Source organism: Scyliorhinus torazame, chromosome 2, assembly GCF_047496885.1.
Source record: "Scyliorhinus torazame isolate Kashiwa2021f chromosome 2, sScyTor2.1, whole genome shotgun sequence".
NCBI classification, from domain to species: domain Eukaryota; kingdom Metazoa; phylum Chordata; class Chondrichthyes; order Carcharhiniformes; family Scyliorhinidae; genus Scyliorhinus; species Scyliorhinus torazame.
Window position 1 is genome coordinate 204,086,584 of NC_092708.1, and position 23,746 is coordinate 204,110,329.

At 50.0% G+C, this 23,746-nt stretch overlaps 1 protein-coding gene across 2 annotated transcripts in view; it reads left to right on the top strand.

The window, feature by feature from the left end:
• The window catches only part of LOC140395287 (neuropilin-2-like), a 181,678-nt gene that overhangs the window by 17,639 nt on the left and 140,293 nt on the right, over positions 1-23,746 (top strand). For both annotated transcript variants that reach the window (XM_072482875.1, XM_072482866.1), the window contains exon 2: positions 16,176-16,356. In XM_072482875.1, the coding sequence (XP_072338976.1) occupies positions 16,176-16,356 (181 nt within the window). The remainder of the gene's footprint in view (positions 1-16,175; positions 16,357-23,746) is intronic.

The following is a 23,746-nucleotide window of genomic DNA, read 5'->3' on the forward strand; positions in this document are numbered from 1 at the left end:
TGCATCCTTACATATCTTTGTCCATCTCCAGACTGGCCCCGTCTCTGGGTCATGTGCCCTCTTGCATCACTGTGTGGCCAGCACTGTACAGATTCCCAGGTTAACCCTGTATGTACCATACCCTACAACTACACCTTCAGCCATGTAGGTCCTAAAGCTCTGGAATTTTCTCCTTAAACCTCTCCATCTCAACACACTCCTCCCTCTTTGGCCCAACCTTCGCTGGACACTTGCCTTAATGTCTCCTGCTTTGGGTCAGTATTTTATTCAATTCCACTCCTGTGAGGTGTTGTGAGACGTTTTGGCCGTCTTAAAGGTGCTAGATCAATGTAAGACATTGCTGCTGAATGAATACGTGCTCCCTTTGCGCAGAGCCCTTCACCTCCAGTCAACTACTTGCTCTTAATGTTCTTGTGTGACGCCTGCACTCCAGGTTCGTGAGAAAATAAGGGCAGGCCGCAAGTCGGAACCATCTTAAATCATTTATATATTTTTGTCAAATCTTCCATCGCAGTTATGAGCAAAGGGGGCCAGCTGAGTGCAAGAAAAGTTGTGCAAACATGTGACCATTTCCTGTGGTGTGAATAACGTGTGGGGCAGGGTTTGACTGCAGCAATCATCTTAAAAACAACCTAACCTCTATATATTTAACAGACGGGAGCACATGTGATTGCTCTGATCAAATACATCTTTCTAGAACTTCAGTGATGTGGAGAGACTTCAGAGGCTCTCCCGGAATGGAGATTGAATAATTGTGTTCAAGAATGATGAGGGGTTTTGATAACGTACCCGGGAGAAACTGTGGGTTATCAGAGGACACAGCGTTGTGGTAATTGTCAATTGGGCGGGGAATCTGAAGTATATTTGTTTTTACACAACAACGCCTGTAAGAAAGCAAAAAGACGTGTCACCCAATTGGATGATGCTTCAACATCAGCCTTCAACCCCCCCACAACCACCCCCCCCCCCCACCCCCACCCCCACCCTCCCCCCACACCTCCCCCCAATCAATTTCAATACTTTTTAAAACTCGGAAAGAGAACATTTGAAAAAAACATTAACACCAAGAACGATCCAAATGTCCTGATGCTATTTCTCCAGGGTTGCACACAGCAGTGTGCTGGAGACTGATCCTGGAAACTGATTCCAATTCCTGTAAACCCCAGGCCAACCCCAGGAGGGGTTCGCATATGGGTGAGGGGAGAGTTGGGTGGGTGGGGGGTAGGGGTAGGGTGGGTGACTAAGGTGCAATAGTCCCAGTGCTCTGTGCTGTTGATGTTCATGCTGTTCCATGAATTATAAGCAATAGCTCTGGTACCTGATGTACGTTTGTAGAAGGACAGAGGCCAGGCTTCCTTTGAGGAGATTTTTAAACAGATGGGTTTTCCAGATGTGGAGACTTACAGTCACCTGACACAAATGTGCTGCTTCAGCAACATCTGAAAAAATATTATTTACAATTGGCATTTTGATTAATCTCAAATTAAACCCAACCATTTCATTTGAAATATGCATATATAAAGCATCATAAATCACTCTTACTATGGTGCTATCTTCCTTTACCATTCATCCACGAACACAGTTCTGAGCAGGAGCCTCTCTTCTCTTTGTTTTAAGTGTGAGAATGCAAACGGCCTAATCAGAAATTAAAAAGCAGAAAGATTTGCATTTCCAGAGTGTGTTTCACAAAGTCAGGACATCCTGAAGCACTTTTCAGCCAGGAGAAGATCTGCTGTTGGATGCTACCCTTCCTTTTTGTTCTTACAGTGCAGAAGGAGACCATTCAGCCCATTAGGCCTGCACCGGCCCTCCGAAAGAACACCCTACCTTGGCCCTAACCTTCCCCATAACCCACCCTGTCCACTCATCTCAGGGGCAATTTATCATGGCCAATCCACCTAACCTGCACATCTTTGGACTGTGGGAGGAAACCGGAGCACCCGGAGGAAACCCACGCAGACACGGGGAGAATGTGCAAACTCCACGCAGGCAGTGACCCAAGGCTAGAAATGAACATGTATCCCTGGCGCGGTGAGGAAGCAGTGCTAATTACTGTGCCACCCTGCATCCGTCCTGCCGGCCCCCCTCCCCCACCCCCCTGCTGCTGGGAGGTGGGAAAATATTGTGTGCGTCCACCCAGTCCTGACAGGGATTACTTCAAAGAACTGGGAAATTGCAAGGATCAGAGCTGGGAGGGAGGCAGGCAGGAGGCTAAGAGGGTAAAGGAAACCTGGGCTTGGTCCAATTGAGGCAAATGAGACAGAGGGTGGGGTGTATACGATGGGTCATGGGGGGGGGGGGGAGCGGCAGAATGTGTGTGTTGGGAGGGAGGGGGAATACCTCTAGTTCAGCCAATCAATGAGTAAAGATGAGAGCAGGGGTTTTAATGAAGCCAATCAAAATGGATCAAAGAATGGGTGGGGAATGGGGGTGATAGTCGAGGAGGGGTTGGGTGTGTGGGGCTGCTGTATTCCAGCCAATCAAGGAGCAGGGTGGGGGGAACTCAAATCTGTCCAAAGGTGGGGTAGAGAGGAAGGTCAGAACTCTATTCCAGCGAATCAAAGAAGGGGGATGGGAGGCGGAGGAGTCTCTAAAATAACCAATCAAAGAGTGATAGAGGCCTTTAATACAACCAATCATGAGACAAAGAGGAGGAGAGGTGAGAACTCTATTCCAGCCAATCATGAAGCAGAGAAGCAGGGCTTGGTGCCATTATTTTTGTTTAATAACGCTCCTATGAAAGGACGCGGAGGTTGTGCAATGTTTGAGGTGCGATATAAATAGTGTTGAGTGAGCATAAACTAATCGCCAGGAGAATTGGTCCCCAGGAATAGAAGGGTGATGCAGAAGAAGGAAGCAAGCTCTCTCCAACAATATGGCGCTTTAATGAGCTGATGGTGTCTGTCTTGCCTGAACTTTCTCCACTCTGGCACTGACTGCAGCAAGCTTATCCCTCCATCAAGACAGCTCACTGAGGACAGGAGGCCTTTAGTGTTTAAAGGACATTGTTTAGCACATGAATGCTTCCTGTCATCGCTCAACTCCCTTATCCATGAAGCTGATGCAGAGATAGGCTGGTTTGCATTCAGCTAAGACATACAGAGTTATCAGCATCATAAATAAAATGCTGTCACATCGATTGTGGAGATTAGGGAAGAAATGTGCTTTTCAAAAGATCTTTCTTTCCATATCTTTATTTTCTGACTTGTTTTTCTAGAGGTTTGTGTGTGTGTGTGTTACTGAGATAAGGGATGAGACATTTCCATTTTTCACACCCAGTGCCAGCATCCACTCTCAAACCAGGTGCTGTGCCGGTCGAGATGTACGCAGAAGCTAGACCAGTTACTCAGATAAAAGGCTGCACTTCTGCTGTTGCAGCAGGAAGTTACACATGTCCCACCCTGGAGACTTGAGTAGGTGATCCAAACTGGCACCAGCCCGGCACTGAGGGAGTTGCCATTTTCTGGATGAGACGTTAAACCGAAGCCCCGAATTACCTCCCTAAAGGTGGGCGTAAGACATCACGTGGCGCTATTCTGAAAAAGAGCAGGGCACTTCACAACGGGGTCCTGGCCAATATTTATCCTTCAAAGGACATCACACACACAAAAAACCCTGCTTATCTGATCATTGTTGTTCTAGGATTTTGCTGTGCACAGGTCGGCTATCTCCATCCCACCGCACCTCAGCCCACATTGTCTACATTACAACAGCGACTGCACTTCAGAAGCACTTCATTGGCTGTAAAGAGCTTTGAGAGTGTCTCGTGGTTGTGAAGATGGCTATATAAATGCAGCTTTTCCTTTACTGTGGGAGCCATGATGTGGAGATGCCAGCGTTGGACTGGGGTGGGCACGATAAGAAGTCTTACAACACCAGGTTAAAGTCCAACAGGTTTATTTGGAATCAGCTTTCGACTCACCCGATGAAGCGGCTGCGTTCCGAAAACTAGTGATTCCAAACAAACCCGTTGGACATAAACCTGGTGTTGCAAGACTTACTTTACAACGGGAGTGCCGCACTGCCTGGGGTATCACCTTTCAGGTGTCACGTTAAAGAAGACTCCCATCCATCCTCTCCGTTAGCTAAGCATAAAAGATCTCGGCAGCATCTGAAGATGGACAGTGGGGCAGGGTTCTACCCAATATTTCTCCCTCAATCAAACAGTCTGGTCATTTATTTCATTGCAGTTTGTCAATTTGTGCGGTGCACAGATCAGCGACTGCGTTTCCCCTTACGTCAGCGGTGACAAGTCATTGCCCATACACCTCTTTGACATGCATTCATATTGTGAAAGGTTGGATATAAATGCAAGTTCTTTCTTTATAGGGAGAGCAATGTGCTGAGTTCATGTTGCTTAAAAGTTCCCCAGCTCACATTAACAAATCAACAGAATTGTGAGTTAGACGTGGAGTGAAGGTCACTCTGCATTGCGTGTGGCCCAAGAATTCTCATTTTTACTTCTGATCTTCTTTGAAATGTTAGAATTGATGGTCAGCGGGAATGCGGTTGTTCACAGCACCGTGACCAGTGGAAAGATTTTCCACATGTCTGGTCGTCACACACCTGGAATGATGTAGGGCGGTCCGGACCGGTGCGGGGGCAGAGAATAGCCTTTCATGCTGGAAATTCGGTGTGACGGCGTTTCCGCGATTCTCCGCAGACCCACCAGTCACACGTGCAGTCGACACGGCGCCGGTCGGGGGTCATTGGAACAGGCTCCCGCGGCGATTCTCCGCGGTTCGACCGGCCGAACTCCCGCTGGCGTAGTTTACATCTGGTGCCACCCGGCGGGAGCTCGGACCTGCGGCCGCGGCCCTGGTGGGGGGCGGGGGGAATCTGGGGCGAGATTCTCCGACCCCCCCGCCGGGTCGGAGAATCGCCGGGGGCGTGCGTGAATCCCGCCCCCGCAGGTTGCCGAGGTCTCTGGCACCGGATATTCGGTGGGGGCGGGAATCGTGCCGGATGGCGGGCCCCCCCGCGCGATTCTCCGGCCCGGATGGGCCGAAGTCCCGCCGCTAAATTGCCTGTCCCGCCGGCGTAGATAAAACCACCGACCTTACTGGCGGGACAAGACGGCGCGGGCGGGCTGCGGGGTCCTGGGGGGGTCACGGGGCGATCTGGCCCCGGGGGGGCGCCCCCACGGTGGCCTGGCCCGCGATCGGGGCCCACCGATCCGCAGGAGGGACTGTGCCGTGGGGGCACTCTTTCCCTTCCGCCTTCGCCACGGTCTCCACCATGGCGGAGGTGGAAGAGACTCCCTCCACTGCGCATGCACGGGAATGTCGTCAGCGGCCGCTGACGCTCCTGCGCATGCGCCGCCCGGAGATGTCATTTCCGCGCCAGCTGGCGGGGCACCAAAGGCCTTTTCCGCCAGCTGGCGGGGCGGAAATTCGTCCGGCGCCGACCTAGCCCCTTAAGGTTGGGGCTCAGCCCCCACAGATGCGGAGCATTCCGCACCTTTGGGGCGGCGCGATGCCCGACTGATTTGCGCCGCTTTGGTCGCCAGTCGGCGGACATCGCGCCGTTTCCGGAGAATTTCGCCCCTGATTCGGGGGGGCCTCAGCGGCGGCCACGCCCGCGATCGGGGGCCACCAATCGGTGGGCCATCGCGATCTGGGGGGGAACCTACCTTACTCTGCGCGGGTTCGCTGTGTGGCTCCGCCATGGTGACGTGCCCCCGCCATGGTGACGCGCCCTCGCGAGGTAGGCCGCTGCGCGCATGCGCGGATCCACGTGCAGCCACCGTGCGCATGCGCGGTCGCACGGTCTGTACAGCAGGGTCTCGCTGGCAGCCAGAGTTGTGGGACGCACGCATGGCCCTGCTAGCCCCCTGGAAAATGGAGAATCACCCCCATTTTTGAGGAAAAAGTCCAGAGTGATTCTCAACTGTTTTCCGGCGTGTGTGGGGACATAGTCCTCAAAAGGGAGAATCCTGGCCGTACACTTTCCCCGTTTGGCTACAGGAATAGCAACTCAATCCTAGCCATGATCCTCAGCACCATTGAAACTGTTCTATTAAAATGTTGTGTGTCTGTGTCTGTGTGTGAATCTGTGTATGTCTGTCTGTATGTGTGTATGCCTGTGCGTATGTGTTTGTGTGAAACCATGTATGTGCGTGTGTGTGTATATGTGAATCTGTGTGTCTATGTGTGCATGTATATGTGTGTGAATTTATGTCAGTATGTGTCCGTGTGTGTGTGAATCTATGTGTGTATATATGTGTATGTGTATTTGTGTGTGAATCTGTGTATGTGTGTGTGAATCTGTCAGTGTATGTATGTCTGAATCTGTATGTCTGAATCTGGATATCAATCTGTGTGAATCTATGCCAGTGTGTACGTGTGTGTGAATCTGTATATGTCTGCATGTGTGTATGTGTGTGTGAATCTGTATGTCTGTCTGTATGTGTGTATGCCTGTGTATATGTGTGTGTATCTGAATATCTATGTATGTGAGCATGTCTGTATGTGTGTGAATCTGTCGTGTGTGTGTGTGTCTGAATCTATGTCTGTCACTGTGTGTGTGAATCTGTGTGTATCAATCTGTGCAAATCTGTGTATGTCAGTGTGTCCACGTGTGTGTGAATCTGTATGTCCATTTGTATGTGTGTGTATGTCTGTGTCTGTGTGTGTGAATCTGTGTATGTCAGTGTGTGTCCATGTGTGTGTGAACCTGTATGTCTGTATGTGGATGTGCATGTGCGTGTGAATCTGTGTATGTGTGTGAGTATGGCAGTGTCTGTGTGTGTGAATCTGTGTATGACTATCTGTGTGTGTATGTCTGTGTGTGTGTGTGTGAATCTATATGTCTGTCTGTGTGTGAATCTGTGCATCTGTGTGTGTGTGTGTGTCTTTCTGCTGTGAGTGTGTGCCTGTCTGTGTGGCTTGTCTGAGCGGATGAATGTATTGATGATGTGGGATAGAATTGTCCTGGAATCTCCGGTGATTGAAGATCAATGTCCAGATCACTGCTGGGAGTAAACGCAGGAGAAAAATCAGAGCAATAGAAAAAAAAAGTTTATATTCGATTTAGTTTAAACAGTTTTGATTGTCAGTTCTAAAAATAATTAGAATAATGCAGAATAGACTGACCCGCAATCACAAATCATCCAATCAGAAGGGGGAAGGCCTGTTTGGTGTGGGCCGGAGGATGGTCATGTGGTCAACAACAGGAGTGTGGGGGTGGGGCTAGCAGCAACGAATGGTCATGTGATAAAACCTCCAGGAATAGGGTGAACCAGAGTTGGTAACTACAGTGTGTGGAGTGCTTGGGGGTGGGGAGTTGGACTGGCTTCTGACCCAACATATTAAGTGCTTCATGTAGAAGAGCTAAAGACGGCAAAAAATCAACTGCTGGCTCAACAACCAAACTCTTCCTCACTTATGTACACAATTGAGGGGCAGGATTTTACTAACTCCCCCCCCCCCCCCCCCCCCAGATGGAGGAATGGGTGGGAGGGAAAAGAGAGATGGGGTGTGGCACAATTCTGGGAGCCAAGTCGAATTGGCTGCCTGAGCCAGACCCAGCGGGAACGGCAGTGGCCTAGCTAACTGCAGGCAACCAATGTAAACAATCAAAGGCCCAATGAAGTGTCACTTTCCCAGGATACTGGCATTGTGCTGGAGCTGCCCCCTCCCCCTTCCACGTAGGATGGCAGTTAGCTGTGAGAAGACGGCCTCCTCCACACGGATTTCCCATGGAAGGCCATTGGAGCCAGAGGACGCCCCTCCCCACCCTTCTCTCCTCACGACCCTTGCTTAGCCCTGGTTAAAAAAAGCAACTTTCTGCCATCTTGTGGGAGCAGAGGGATGGGTGGGCGGGCTCAAAATAGATGTGCCCTCCTGGTTCTGTTGCTGCCTGAGCATTGGCCACCTCACTCAGTGGCTCTGGCCCTCTGATTGGGCAGAGTGGAAAGCCCGCCTTCCTTACTTAGCCACCCCCATCAGCCCCCACCTACCAGCTCCTGAGCAATAGCATACAGGAGGTGCCACTTCCTGCCCGGGTGAGTTGGCTATCCTAATAACTCCCTCATCAGGCTTTCCCCCGGACACCTGGGAAAATCCCGCCACAGGAATTTGGAGACAGCACGAACCATGAGGTGTCTTGCAAGAAAAAGAAGCAGGGGAACGTGTGACAGTCGTGTTTTCAATAGGATGTAGTTCCCAAATTAGCTCAGCATATCATCCAGCCAGCAGCTGATGCTGATTTGGGTTGCCAACTCTGGCTGGATGTACTCCTGGAGGTTTTATCATATGCCCATTCTCCCTGCTTCCAATATTTTGATACCAAATAAATGGAAGTGTTCAAAGTAAACAAACACAGCACTCACCATATTTTTGTTAAATCACTTACGACTTGTCTGCCAGATTTTTGCATCCGATGGGTTAATCTTTAATTTTTAGTCTCTGGGGCAATCTTGCCAAACAGACTGGAGAGCCTACAAGGATCAGAACCTGACCTGCATTGAACTAGGCTTGTAAACAACACTCGATCCAAAAGATCCCACACTGCTGTTGCTATTGGTCCATGTGTGAACTCTGACATTGAGTTACCAGAGGACAATGAACTGTAAGGAAAATGTGGCACATATTCAGCTCTTTCCACCGAGACCAGTTAGGAAAGGGTCTGCTCTTCATTGCTACATAAAGTCAAGACTTGCCTTTCTTTACATACTTTCTCACTCAGGAACATCTCAAAGCGCTTTAAAGCCAATTAAGTTGGTTAATCTTATAGGAAGTACAGCAACCAAGTTGTGTGCAGTAAGATCTCATTAATAAAATGACCAGATACTCACGTTCATTGATGACTTTAGTTGAGGGGCAAATATTAGCCAGGATACTGGGGAGAAGCCTATTGCCCTTCCTCAAAATAGCATCAGGATGTTTTTCATCACCAGAGAGGGCAAACATGTCATCTGAAGCATCTCTGACAGTGCAGCACTCCTTCAGTACTGCAGAGTGTCAGCCTAGATTACAGGCTCAAGTCCCTGGAGTGAGGCTTCTGACTGGGAGGTGAGAGGGATACCCAAAGAGCCATGGGCTGGCAGAACAGCATTTACCAAGCCTTATTGGAGGAGGGTGCATCAATGTATCAGGTAAACGTGAGACCCTCCACCCCCTGTTCTCAAACCCGCTGACATTCATTGTCCATTTTCACATGCCAGTGACACCAATCTGGCGCAGGATCATTGGGGGAACCGGCATGGTTGCCAAGATGGCATGAGGGAAACCAGCAAACAATGCCCACCACATCATGGCTCTTTGTAATTGATAACAACAATAGGCATTTGTATAGCATCTTTGATATTGCAAAACATCCCAAGGTGCTTTACAATAGCACAATCACACAAATTTAACATCAAGTCACCTATTGTGACAGGTAACCAAACCTTTGGTGAAAAAGGTCAGTTTTAAAGACCATCTTAAAGTAGGAGAGAGGCAGGATGATCTACGGAGGGAATTCCAGAACTCAGGGAGTTTGGGAAATTGAAGACTGATGGGGCAATGAAAATTGGATATGTACCAGCTCCCAAATTGGAGGAGGGCGGAGCTCACGGAGAAATGAAAGTGAAAGAAGGACTTCCGGTGGCGGCTATGAAGGAGTAAGCCGCACATTTGGTGGCTCCCGCTCTGGTCAGACTTTTGGACCTTTTCCCCCAATTTTCTACTGGACTTGAATTGTAAAACTGATGACAGAGGCAATTGTGTACTGAATGCCCACATCGGTGCATGGAGAGAAGAACTAGAAGTGCTCGTAAAGGCAGAAACAGATGGACAGAGAAGGCTTGGGCTGAAGCTGCAGCAGGAGACAGCATGGCAGAGGACCGGACCTCTGGTTTGTCGACCCAGCGGTCAACGGAGCAGCTGATGCAAGTTATCCAGGAGGGCTTTGCTAAGCAGAAACAGGACTGCTGGGGCCCGATAAAAGAGTCAATTGAGCGGCTGGAGCTTAGATTGGATGCCCAAGATCGGGCGATCCAGAAAGTAGAGAAGGCGCTGGCTGAGCAGGAGGATCATCAAACTGCGGTGGAGTTGGAGGTGGGGATGCTGATAGACCAGCAGAAAAGGCTCCTGGAGAAGGTGGCGGACCTAGAGAATAGGTCCCGCCGACAGAACTTGAGAATCGTTGGTCTCCCGGAGGGGTCCGAAGGAGCGGTTGCTGGGGCATACATAGCGGGTATGTTTGAGAAGCTGCTGGGGGAGGGGACATTCTCCCGACCCTTGGAGGTGGACAGGGCTCTCAGAGCACTCGCGAGGAAGCCGTGAATGGGAGACCCCCCGAGGGCAATGGTGGTGAGATTCCACAGGTACTTGGATAAGGAGGGCATTCTATAGTGGGCCAAGCAGACACGGAGCTGTAAGTGGGACAACAGTATCCTGCGGGTTTACCAAGACCTGAGTGTGGAGGTGGCCAGGAGAAGAGCAGGCTTCAACCAGATTAGGTCGATCCTTTTTTAGAAAAAGGTGAAATTCGGACTGATGTATATGGCCCGTCTCTCGGTCACGCACGAGGAACAGCACTTTTATTTTGAGTCGCCTGAGGACGCGCTGGACTTTGCGAAAAGGAAAGGACTTGTGGTGGACTGAGAACTTTTGAACTTTGCTGCAACGTTCTTGTTTTTTGGGGGTTTTCTTCTGTTCTTTGAAAAAAAGAGTTTCTCGCTTTTTTGTTTTGTGGAAGCTGTTTGTAATGCCTTTTGCATTGATTTGGGACCAACGGTAGAGCTGAGTGAGTTAAGGTTTTCATTTGCACTGTTGGGGTGCTTGTTTAGATCTTGGTGTTTTTCTGTCAGGCAATTGTGTGGGGATTGTTTGATGTTGGTGTATGTTTGTATGAGCGGGGGCGGGAGGGGGGGAAGGGAACAATAGGTGGGAGACTATCCGGCACCAAGGATGGCAGCCACCAAGCTAGCTGGGTGGGCTAGCTCATGGAAGTGCGGTGGGGGGGGGGGGGGGTGCATATGTTCGGGTTATTAATGGGGTTGGGTTACAAAGTGTTGTTACTAGGGGGGGAGGGGGAGTAAATGTTCTGCTGACGAGGGAGGGACTTGGGCTAAGGGACAGAGAGGAGGTTGGGGGTGGAGGCTGCCTGGGGGCAGACTGGTGGACGTGCGGAGCATTGGATGGAGGCGGGCCCAAAAAAGGGGATGGCTGATCGGCAATGAGTCCCCCAACTAGGCTGATCACCTGGAACGTTCGAGGGTTAAATGGGCCGGTCAAGAGGGCACGTGTGTTCGCGCATCTTAGGGGACTGAAGGCAGATGTGGTAATGTTGCAGGATACGCACCTTAGAGTAACTGACCAGATTAGATTGAGGAAACGCTGGGTCAGTCAGGTCTTTCACTTGGGACTAGACTCAAAGACTAGAGGGGTCGCGATCCTGATCAATAAGTGGGTGGTGTTTGAGGCGGGTAGAATAGTCTCGGATGTGGGAGGTCGGTACATTATGGTCAGTGGGAAACTGGTGGGAATGCAGGTGGTATTAGTAAATGTGTATGCGCCAAATTGGGATGATGTGGAGTTTATAAAGAGGATGCTGGGGAAGATACCGGACCTGGACTCGCACAGGTTGGTCATGGGAGGGGACTTCAACGCAGTTATTGACCCTGGCTTGGACCGGTCAAGCTCGAAAACGGGCAGGGTGCCAGCAATGGCAAAGGAACTAAAAGGTTCATGGAGCAGATGGTGGGGGGGGATCCATGGAGATTTGGGCAGCCGAGGGTGAAGGAGTTCTCCTTCTACTCACACGTGCATAAAGTGTACTCCCGGATTGATTTCTTTATTTTGAGCAGGGCCTGACTGGCAGGGGTGGTGGACACGGGGTACTCGTCGATCACAATCTCAGACCATGCTCCGCACTGGGTTGACCTGCAGGTTAGTAAAGACAGTAACCAGCGCCCGCACTGGAGGTTAGATGTGGGACTTTTGGCTGATGAAGGGGTGTGCAAGCGGATGAGGAAATGTATTCAGAACTACCTGCAGGTCAATGACATGGAGGAAATTTCAGCAGCGGTGGTCTGGGAAGTACTGAAGGCGGTGGCCAGAGGGGAGCTGATCTCGATACCGGCCCATAGGGAGAAGGTGGATCGGGCAGAGACGGACCGACTGGTAAAGGAGATACTACAGATCGATAGGAGGTATGTGGAGACCCCAGAGGCAGGGCTTTTAAGGGAACGGCGGAGGCTACAGGCAGAGTTTGGCTTGTTAACCACAGGGAGGGCGGTGGAGCAGCTGAGAAACGCGAGGGGGGGGCGACCTATGAGCATAGAGAGAAGGCCAGCAGAATGCTTGCACATCAGCTTAGAAAGAGGGAGGCAGCCAGGGAGATAGGGAAAGTAAATGACGGAGATGGGAACCTGGTTGGAGATTCAGCAGGGGTGAATAAGGCATTTAGGGATTTCTACAGTAGGCTATACAGGTCGGAACTCCCTACGGGGCCGGAGGGGATGAGGCACTTCTTGGAGGGGCTGAATTGCCCAAAGGTGGACGGGGAGCTGGTAGAAGGGCTGGGGGCCCCAATCGGGTTGGAAGAGATAGTGGAGGGTCTGAAGGCCATGCAGGCGGGTAAAGCCCCGGGGCCGGACGGGTACCCAGTGGAGTTTTATAAAAGGTTCTCTGGGATAATGGGGCCGGTGTTGGTGAGGATGTTCAAAGAGGCAAGGGAAAGAGGGGTGCTGCCCCCGACGATGTCACAGGTCACGATTTCGCTGATTCTGAAGTGGAACAGGAACCCGGAGCTGTGTGGGTCCTACAGGCTGATATCCCTGTTGAATGTGGTTGCCAAATTGCTGGCCAAAATTTTGTCCTCCAGGACTGAGGATTGTGTTCCGGACGTTATTGGGGAGGACCAGACGGGATTTGTTAAGGGTAGGTGGCCAATGTAAGAAGGTTGTTAAACGTGATCATGATGCGCCCGGAAGGTAGGGAGGTGGAGGTAGTGATCGCAATAGATGCAGAAAAGGCGTTTGATTGGGTAGAATGGGATTATCTGTGGGAGGTACTGGGACGGTTCGGATTTGGGCTGGGCTTTATTGACTGGGTCAGGTTGCTGTATCAGGCTCCTGTGGAAAGCATACGGACAAATAGGACAACATCAGGCTATTTTAGACTGCACCGGGGGACGAGACAGGGATGCCCCCTCTCCTCACTGTTTTTTGCGCTAGCTATACAGCCGTTGGCAATTGCTCTGAGAGCCTCAAGGGGCTGGTCCGGGGGTGGGTGGAGCACAGAGTCTCGCTCTATGCAGACAACCTGTTTCTGTATACATCGGACCCAATCGAGGGGATGGAAGAAATCATGAGGATTCTACGGGAATTTGGCCGGTTTTCAGGGTCTAAGCTAAATATGGGGAAAAGTGAGATGTTTGCGGTCCAGGCGAGGGGACAGGAGAGGCCATTTAGATTAGTTGGGGGAAGCTTTAGGTACCTAGGCATTCAAGTGGCGTGGGAATGGGACCGGCTGCATAAACTAAATCTGGCCCGGCTAGTAGACCAAATGAAGGACGGTTTTCGGAGATGGGATGGGCTTCCGTTGTCACTGGCTGGGAAGGTGCAGGCGGTGAAGATGACGGTCCTCCCGAGATTCCTGTTTGTATTTCAGTGTCTCCCCATCTTTATTCCGCAGTCCTTTTTTAAACGGGTCAACAAGGTGATCAGTGGCTTCGCTTGGGCGGGCAAGACCCCGCGGGTAAGGAAGGTAATGCTTGAGCGGAGTCGGGGAGAGGGCGGGCTGGCGCTGCCAAATTTTAGTAATTATTACTGGGCGGCGAATATAGCCATGATCAGGAAGTGGGTGGTGGGGGAGGGGTCGGCATGGGAGCGTATGGAGGCGGCTTCATGCAAGGGCACCAGTCTGGGGGCGTTGGTAACTGCGCCTCTGCCGTTCCCACCGGCGCGGTACTCCAGCAGCCCCGTGGTGGTGGTGGCCCTGAGAGTCTGGGGGCAATGGAGGAGACCTGTGGGAGCAGAGGGAGCATCGGTCTGGTCCCCAATCTGTAATAATCACCGGTTTGCCCCGGGAAGTATGGATGGGGGGTTCCGGATATGGCGGAGAGCAGGGATTGAGAGGATGGGGGACATGTTGATAGAGGGGAGCTTTCCGAGTATGAGAGCACTGGAGAAGAGGTTTGGGTTGGCGAGGGGAAACAAATGCAGGTATCTGCAGGTGCGGGACTTCCTACGTAAACAGGTGTCAACCTTCCTGCTCCTACCACTAAGGGGGATTCAAAACAGGGTAGTTTCCAGAGGATGGGTAGGAGAAGGGAGCGTCTCTGACATTTACAAGGAACATGTGGGATCAGAGGAGATGCAGACCGAGGAGCTGAAGCGCAAGTGGGAGGAGGAGCTGGGAGGAGAGATAGAGGATGGTCCATGGACAGACACGTTGAGTAGAGTCAATGCATCCGCAACATGTGCCAGGCTCAGCCTGATACAATTAAAGGTCGTTCATCGAACTCAAATGACAGTGGCCCGGATGAGCAGATTCTTTGGGGTAAGACAGGTGTGCAAAATGTGCGGGAGGACCAGCAAACCATGTCCACATGTTCTGGACATGTCCGAAGCTCAGGGGATTTTGGCAGGGGTTTACAGATGTCATGTCCACGGTGTTAAAAACAAGGGTGGCGCTGAGTCCAGAGGTGGCGATTTTCGGGATGTCGGAAGACTCGGGAATCCAGGAGGAGAAAGACTAGCCTTTCTAGCCTTTGCTTCCCTGGTAGCCCGGAGACGGATACTATTAGCTTGGAGGGACTCAAAGCCCCCGAAGTCGGAGACCTGGCTATTGGACATGGCTAGCTTTCTCTGTTTGGAGAAAATCAAGTTCGCCTTGAGAGGGTCACATTAGCGAATCGCCCGGAGGTGGCAACCATTTGTCGACTTCTTCACGGAAAATTAATCGTCAGCAGGAGGGGGGGGCATCTCAGTTTAGCTTAGAGTAGGGGGTTAATAAAGGTGGGACCTGTAAGGAAGGGAGACGGCTTTTGCACAATGTTTATTGTTTCATGTACATTGTTTATTTTTTTGTTGTTGCAATACCAAAAATACCTCAATAAAACGTTTATTTAAAAAAAAAGAAAATGAAAGGATACAGTAACCAATGTGCCGACGCCGTGCTGTCATCACATCGCCAAACTTGTCACGCCATCGTCCTTCCGCGTCTCAACTTGGCGTGATGTCTTGTGAGAGGCGTTGCTAAGGCAACGTGCCCTTTAAGGAACACAGGAGTGTGACCTTTACACAGGCTGCAGCAGGGCTGCTAATGAATAATGAGGTGTTAACATTGACACAGGCAGTGACCCTCACTGTAGGGATTAGCATTTGCAAAGGTGAACACAGGCTCCATTCAATCTGGATTGCCTTTAAAAGAAAATCTATTGTTTCTGAGGGAAGACTTTGTGGAAAAAGTCAGCCTTGGCCTTTCGCGTAGGAAGCAGTTTTCAAAAAATATTCTGCCTTTTGTATTCTTCTGTTCCGGGGATACTGGGTCCCTCTATTCTCATCTCCATTTCCTAGGTTTGTAGTCAATGACTGGTTTCATTGGACCAAATGTGATAAGATCCCTATACATTGGCATTTGCTTGGTTCTGATTACAGGAGAACAGATCTGTTTGCTGGTTCCCTGCATTCACCTACGGCCTCATCTTCTCCGAGACTGATCGGCCTATTGTCCCTGATAGAAATTTGCCCATTCCTCCGGCCTTGGTGTATCACCCTTTCAAATTCCTTTCTGCCTTCCCCCAAAAGTGCAATCAATTCCATTTGTGAGGAACATTTGGTTTCATATCGCGCCTTTCTCAGCCTCAAAGTGTCGCACTGAATAAGCAGTATAGTCACTGTTGGAAATGCTCTTCAGTACCACACTGGGATTGCCAGCACAGATCCTGTACTCAAATCTCCAGATGGGGCTTGAACCCTCAACTTTCTGACTCAGTGACAATAGAGCACCAACAGAGCCATGACTGAACTCTGTTCTAGTTGGAGGGGCTTTTAGTCTTCCTACTCTGAAATTCTTCCTCCCCTTGCTGTGCCTGCCCCTGACACCCAGCACCTCAACAGTTCTGCCTATAAAATTCTCTAAGATGCTTTTTTGTATTGGGCCCTTGGCCACCTCGTCTCCAACAACATTGACAACTCCCTCCACATTGCCCTCAATAGGTAATCATTGTTTCTTTTGCAGGAGAGGTACGATGTGGGGAACGTTTAAACGCAAGAGAAGCGGGTTACATCACCTCACCTGGATACCCACACGACTACACGGCGCACCAGCGGTGTGAATGGGTCATCTACGCACCTGAAAGCCACCAGAAGATTCTGCTGAACTTTAACCCGCACTTTGAACTTGAGAAACATGACTGCAGGTAACCATTCACAAACACAATGTGGAACTGTGTTTGATTGAGAAAGGATGTAATGCAAATATCGATATGAGCAATTTAAAAAAAATTTTTAAAAATATATATATTGAAGTTTTTTAACACAATTTTTCACCCTTACAAACAAACCCCCCCCCCCGTAACAAAATAGAAAGAGAACGCACATTGCAAGATATAAACATGGTAAAACGATATGTTACAGAGCTTTGTACACTGATTTCCTCCCGTACATGCCAGTTATCCAGGTCTTTCATGTGTTCTCTTACTCAAATAACCCCCAGGCAGACCCCCCTGACCCCCCTTCCCCCCTCCCTCCCTCCCCCACCCTTCCCAAGACATCACCACCACCCCCCCCCTCCCCCCCCGGTTGCAGCTGCTGACCGACCTTCATCTAACGCTCCGCGAGATAGTCTAGGAACGGTTGCCACCGCCTGTAGAACCCCTGCGCAGACCCTCGCAAGGCAAACTTTATCCTCTCCAGCTTAATGAACCCAGCCATGTCATTTATCCAGGCCTCCACGCTGGGGGGCTTCGCCTCCTTCCACATGAGCAAGATCCTTTGCCGGGCTACTAGGGACGCAAAGACCAGAATGCCGGCCTCTTTCTCCTCCTGCACTCCCGGCTCATCCACTGCTCCAAATATTGCTAGTCCCCAGCTTGGCTTGACCTGGGCTTTCACCACCTTAGATATTGTTCCTGCCACTCCCCTCCAGAACCCCTCCAGTGCCGGGCATGACCAAAACATATGGACATGGTTCGCCGGGCTTCCTGAGCACCTCCCACATCTGTCCTCTACCCCAAAGAACCTACTCAGCCTCGCCCCCGTCAAGTGCGCTCTGTGAACCACCTTAAATTGTATCAGGCTAAGCCTGGCACACGAGGAGGAGGAATTAACCCTCCCTAGGGCATCAGCCCATAGCCCCTCCTCAATCTCCTCCCCCAGCTCCTCCTCCCATTTACCCTTCAGCTCCTCTACCAACGCCTCCCCCTCTTCTTTCATCTCCTGGTATATTGCCGACATCTTGCCCTCTCCCACCCATACGCCCGAGATCACCCTGTCTTGAATTTCCTGTGCCGGGAGCAACGGGAATTCCCTCACCTGCCGCCTCACAAACGCCCTCACCTGCATGTATCTGAAAGCATTTCCCGGGGGTATCCGAAACTTCTCCTCTAGTGCCCCTAGGCTCTATACGTCCCATTAATGAACAGGTCCCCCATTCTTCTAATCCCCACCCGATGCTAGATCTGAAACCCCCCCCCCCCGCCCATCCTCCCCGGGACAAACCGGTGGTTACCCCTGATCGGGGACCACACCGGGGCTCCCATTGCACCACTGTACCGTCTCCACTGGCCCCAGATCCTTAGCGTTGCCGCCACCACCGGACCCGTGGTGTACCTTGACGGCGAGAGTGGCAGTGGTGCCGTCACCAGCGCCCCCAGACTCGTTCCTTTGCAGGACGCCATCTCCAACCCCTTCCATGCTGCCCCCTCTCCCTCCATCACCCACTTACAGATCATCGCCACATTTGCTGCCCAGTAATAGCTCCCCAGATTCGGTAGCGCCAACCCTCCTCGGTCCCTACTGCGCTCCAAAAACCCTCTCCTTACCCTCGGGGTCTTATTTGCCCACACAAACCCCATAATGCTCCTGCCTACCCTCTTAAAAAAGACCTTGGTGATCACGATGGGAAGGCACTGAAACACAAAGAGAAACCTCGGCAGGACCACCATTTTGTCCGACTGCACTCTACCCGCTAGCGAGAGCGGTAACATGTCCCATCTTTTGAAGTCCTCCTCCATCTGCTCCGCCAGTCTCGTCAGATTATGTGCAATTTTTTGAACATTGTTCACCCTACATCCAGCTGCGTTGTATAGCATTTTGAATGAGCAGAATTCTCCCTGTACATGTGTAGAGCCCTTGGAGGATATATGGTTAACCCCCCCCCCCATTGGATGTACACTAGTGGTGGGGCAGAGAGGGGTCCTCCGCACTTGTCATTGTGAAGTGGTCAACCTCACTGAAATAGAACCCAGAGGAAATTTTCATTCCTCTGTTGTACAGTTCCTGAAATTTGTAGTCCTAGGGATCGCATTCTCAGCGACACCTCTTGGCCAAGATGCACACCTCACATTTTGATGCAGAACTGCCTTCCCCAGGAACAGGAGGAGGCCACTCAGCACCCTACGGCTGGTTCCACCATTCAATTCGATCATAACTGACAGGTATCACAACTCCATCTATGCACCTTTGTTCTGTTTCACTTCTTACATTCACCTTACCTAACAAAAATCTACTCATCGCAGTTTGGAAATATTTGCTTGACCACTGCACCTCACACTGCCCCTCAGCATCAGGAACTTTTTTAGAGGGGAGGGAATTCCAGATTTCTATTTTGTGTGAACAAGTACTTCCTTCAGAACTTTACAGTTTTGTCTTATTGTTCTGGACTCCCCCGAAAGAGGAAGCAGCTTCTCTCTCTCAACTCTACCAATTTGTTCAACTGTCCTCTCAAACTTGTGGATGTTCCCTCAGCCAACATTAGAAAAACAGATTATCTGGTCATTATCACATTGCCGGTTGTGGAAGCTTGCCATGCACCAATTGGCTGCCACGTGTCTTACATTATGACAGTCCCTACATTTCAAAAGAAAATGACTTTGGAGACTGTAAAACACTTTTTGAGGTGTCCCGAAGTTGTCCCGAAAGCTGCTATGAACATGCAAAACCTTTTCTCCCTCTGTGTGCCCGAAACGGCGCCGGAATGTGGCGACTTGGGGCTTTTCGCAGAAACATCATTGCAGTGTTAATGTAAGCCGACTTGTGAAAATAAAGATTATTCTATTCTTTCCCCTTGTGTTTTACTCCTGAATTCTGGATCAACGTGAATGTCAAATTCTAACCGGGAGTGCACGCTTACTTTTCGGTGGGGCACACTCACCGCCAAGAGCCATTGGCTTGAGAACGGCAACTGCCCTTGCCCCAGCTGTGTTTCCAAACCAGCAGACCACCCTCCTCCCCACCCCACCACCACTCGGGGATGTGGATCATTGGACGTGCGCATCACATGATGGGCTGCCAGTGCTAGCTGACTCGGTTCATCACCTGCCTACCACAATCAAGTTTCAATGAAGACAAACTTAGGGCTACATTGCATTTCCCACATTCACTGAAAGACCCACCCCCCACTCCGCCATGCCAATGAAGTATTTCTTCACAGTGTAGCCGCTGTTGTAGCGTAGGTAGATCTGCAGAAGATTTACGCTCAGAAAGATCCCATGAATCGCAACAGGATGATGATCATATAATGTGTTCCAGTGATGTGGGTCGAGGGATAGTTGCTGGCTGGGATACAGGGGAGAACTGGCCCACCCTTGCATAGAAATGGCCTCCTTAAGTTCTTCACTATCCTGAAATTTCTGTGATTCAGCACAGTTGGATTTGTCAGCGTTTATGTTCCACACAATCCTCCTCTCATCCTGCATTGTCTCACCCTGTTACCAAATCCTCCTATTCTTTTCACCTTCGTGCGTGTAACTGCTGTCACCTTAAATGAATCAACCCTATTCACCTCACCCACTTCTGGTTCTTATAGCTCTCAGAGTGGGATACTGTGCGATTGTATGTTAGAAATGACGACAGTCATTCAGGGACTCAAATATGGCATCTTGGCCACACACTGAATGTATTTTTGACGTAACAGCAAGTGCTGCATGATTTATCAAGCAAGGCTAAAACTGCCTTCAGTGCTTTCAGTCAACCTCCCTCCCAGACAAATTCAAATCTTTTTCTTCAACTTGCATTTGTTTAGTGTTCTGCCATCCACTGCACTCTGGGGTGGAGAATTTCATGACCCTTTGAGTGGAGTAATTCCTCCTCATTTCTGTTTTAAATCTGCCACCCCTTAGCTTAAAACTAAGGCCTCCCATTCTAGAATGTCCAACAAGGGAAACATCTGCTCTATGTCTACCCTGTCAATCCCCTTTAGCATCGTATATACCTCAATTAGATCTCCTCTCATTCTTCTAAACTCCAGCGAGTATAGGCCTAAACTGCTCGATGTCTCTTCATAGGACAAGTCAGCCTTCCTTACTTGGTCTGGCCTACATGTAATTCCAGATCCACAAGAAGTTGGCTGCCTCTTAAATGTTCTTCGAAATGGCTGACTAAACCGCTCAGTTCAAGGGTAATTAGGGGTGGGCAATAATTGCTGGCCCAGCCAGAGACCCACACATTCTATAAATGAATAAAAAAAGGAGAGCCACATAAAGGAGATAAAAGTTTGGTAAAAGAGGTTGGATTTAAGGTGCATCTTAAAGAAGAATAGAAAACGATGCAGGGTGGTTTAGGAAGAGAATTTTGCAGCTTAAGGTCCGAGGCAGCTGAAAGCACAGCCGCCAAACTTGCAGAGAATCTAGAATTACAATTAGGGTAGAAGTCTTAGGGAGTGGATGGCTGGAGATTACAGCGATCGAGAGGGATGCGTCTTTGCAGGGATTGAAAACAAACACGAGAATTTTAAAGTCAAGGATTCGCTCAGCTGGGAGCTTAATGTAGGTCGATGAGCACAAAGGTGATTCACAGAATTGTAGAATCCCTACAGTGCAGATGGAGGCCATTCAGCCCATTGAGTCTACATTGACACTCTGAAAGAGCACCCTACCCCACACTATCCCTGTAACTTCACCGAGGGTCAATTTAGCATGGCCAATCCACCTAACTTGCACATCTTTGGACTGTGGGAGGAAACCGGAGCACCCGGAGGGAATCCACGCAGACACCTGAGGTCGTAATCGAACCGGGGTCCCTGGCGCTGTGAGGTAGCAGTGCTAACTGCTGAGCCATCTATTGATTGGTGAATGCGACTTGGTGCAAGTTCGGGTGCAGGCAGCAGAGTGTTGGAAGAGCTGAAATTTATGTTGGGGGTGGGAGAGGAGAATGTTGCGATAGTTAAGTCGGGAGATAATAAAGGCTGTCAGAGATAATGACGGATGAGGGTGTCAGCAGCAGATGAGCTGAGGCAGGGGAGGATTTGGACAATGCTACAGAATATGACGTTGGCAGTGGTGGTGGAGGCGTGGGCAGGTGGATGGAAGCTCATAGAAACATAGAATATCTACAGTGCAGAAAGAGGCCATTTGGCCCATCATAACTGCATTGGCCCTTTAAAAGAGCACCCTATCGAGGCCTACACTCCCACCCTATCCCCGTAACCCAGTTACCCCACCTAATCTTTTTAGATACTAAGGTGTAATTTAGCATGGCCAATCCACCTAAGCTACACATCTTTGGACTTTGGAAGAAACCAGAGAACCCAGAGGAAACCCACGCAGATACGGGGAAAAGTGTAAACTCCAAGGCTGGAATTGAACGCAGGTCCCTGGCACTGTGAGGCAGCAGTGCTAACCACTCTGCCTGTCACATGATCAAATACAATATGGAACTTTGCAGATGATCTGGTTAAGGCTCAGACAGTTGCCAGGGAGAGGGATGGATTGGGTGATTGGAAAACAAGCTTGTGACCGGGGATAAGGTTGTATGTGCGTGTGTGTGTGTGTGGAGGGGGGGGCTGGAGAAAATCTGAGTTTGAGCTTATCTGGCACTGGATGTGGCCCAAGTGGTCTGACAGTTCTGAGACAGTGGAGGGGTTGAGAAAGTTGGTGATCTGACAGAACCGGGTGTCATCAGTGTACATGTGGAACCTTATGTTGTGTCTTCGAAAGATGTTGCTGAAGGGCAGCGGATAAGATAAGAAATAGGAACGAGCCAAGGATTGACCCTTGGGCTCTCCAGAGGTAACACTGCAAGAGCAGGAGGGGAAGCCACAATGGGGGATTGTCTGGCTGTGTCTGGAGGGGTAAGAATGGAACCAGACGAGAGCAGCACCATGCAACTCGACGGCTGTGGAAAGACGTGTGAGGAGGATGCTGTGATCAACCACGCCAAAGGCTACTGACACAAAGGGATATTTTACCTTTGTCACAGTCATATAGGAAGCCATTTGTGACTTTGATGGAAGCCAATTTAATATTGTGTCAGGGATGGACACCTAATTAGAGGGATTCAAGCATCAACTTCTGGGAACGATGGCCATGGATTTGGGAGGCATCAAGGCGTTGGAGGATTTTTGAGAAGGAAAATGAGTTTGGTGATGGAGAGTAGCTTGCAAGGATGAAGGAGCCAGGAGTTTTTCGAGGAGAGAGATGGCAGATTTTGAACGAGCGAGAGATAGGGTCAGAACCTGAGGAGAGAGAAGCACTACACTGTCGGCTAATGGGGCCAGAGGGATGGTCATGGGTTTAGAGGGAGTAGGGGTGGGAGAGGAGGAGATTGGTCTCGTGGACAAGATGAACTCGGAGATTGTGGGAGTGGGAGAGAAACTAGGGAAAGATAAAGAAAACCTATTCTCACTGGGACAAATTGTCTTCTAAAACTCCAGCCTCTTCCTCCCTCACTGTCAATAATCAGCGTGAGGAGCTCAGCATCTTCTAACTTTGATCGATCAGATGCCTCTGTTGGGCATTTGGCTCGATGGGCAAGGGCTAAGGATAAAAGTGGCAGAGGCAACTGATCGATCAAAGTTAGAAGACGCTGAGCTCCTCACGCTGATTATTGACAGTGAGGGAGGGAGATGCTGGAGTTTTAGAAGACAATTCATCGTAGTGAGAATAGGTTTTCTTCTATCTTTGCATTCCAGAATATTCCTAAAATAGGGAACAGTTGTATCAGAGGAGATCAGGACCAAATCGGGCTTTCTGTGGCTTAGTCAGACTTGGCACATAAGACTTAATCAAGGGAAACTGTTCATTTTCACTATATATGGGGACAATTTTTAAAAATCGAGTTCTGCAGCATAATGAAGTTTGCACAAGCACATCATTCACTTTACAACATGTATAGTTTGTGCAAAACTCTGCTGCCCATGTCCGAGCTCACACCTCTGCCCCCGTGACAAGCCACAGGCCTGCCTCTATTTATTGTCAGAGGTAAGTGGGGAAAATTAGTCTGCACTGCATGGCGAAAAGCTTATCTTTTCTGAACGATTTTGGCTGTACAGTACACTTGGGCTTCCTTAAGGCGCGGAAGGCGTCATATGAACCGAGTCTTACTTCTGAGAGGTTGGCAAAGGTGTTCGGTTTGACGTTCAAGGTTCTGTGGGATTTTGATGTTCACCTTAGAGAACAATGCCTAAGTTTTAACCTCTCATTGAAAGATGGCACCTTCAGCAGTGCAGCGTTCCCTCAGTACTGCACTCGGGAGTGTCAGCCAATGTTTGGCGCACAAATGTCTGGTGCTGGTGCGTGGTTTGAACCAATCATCTTATGATTCATGAGCCACGTGCATGACCAACTGAGCCATGGCTGGTGGTTTCAAAAA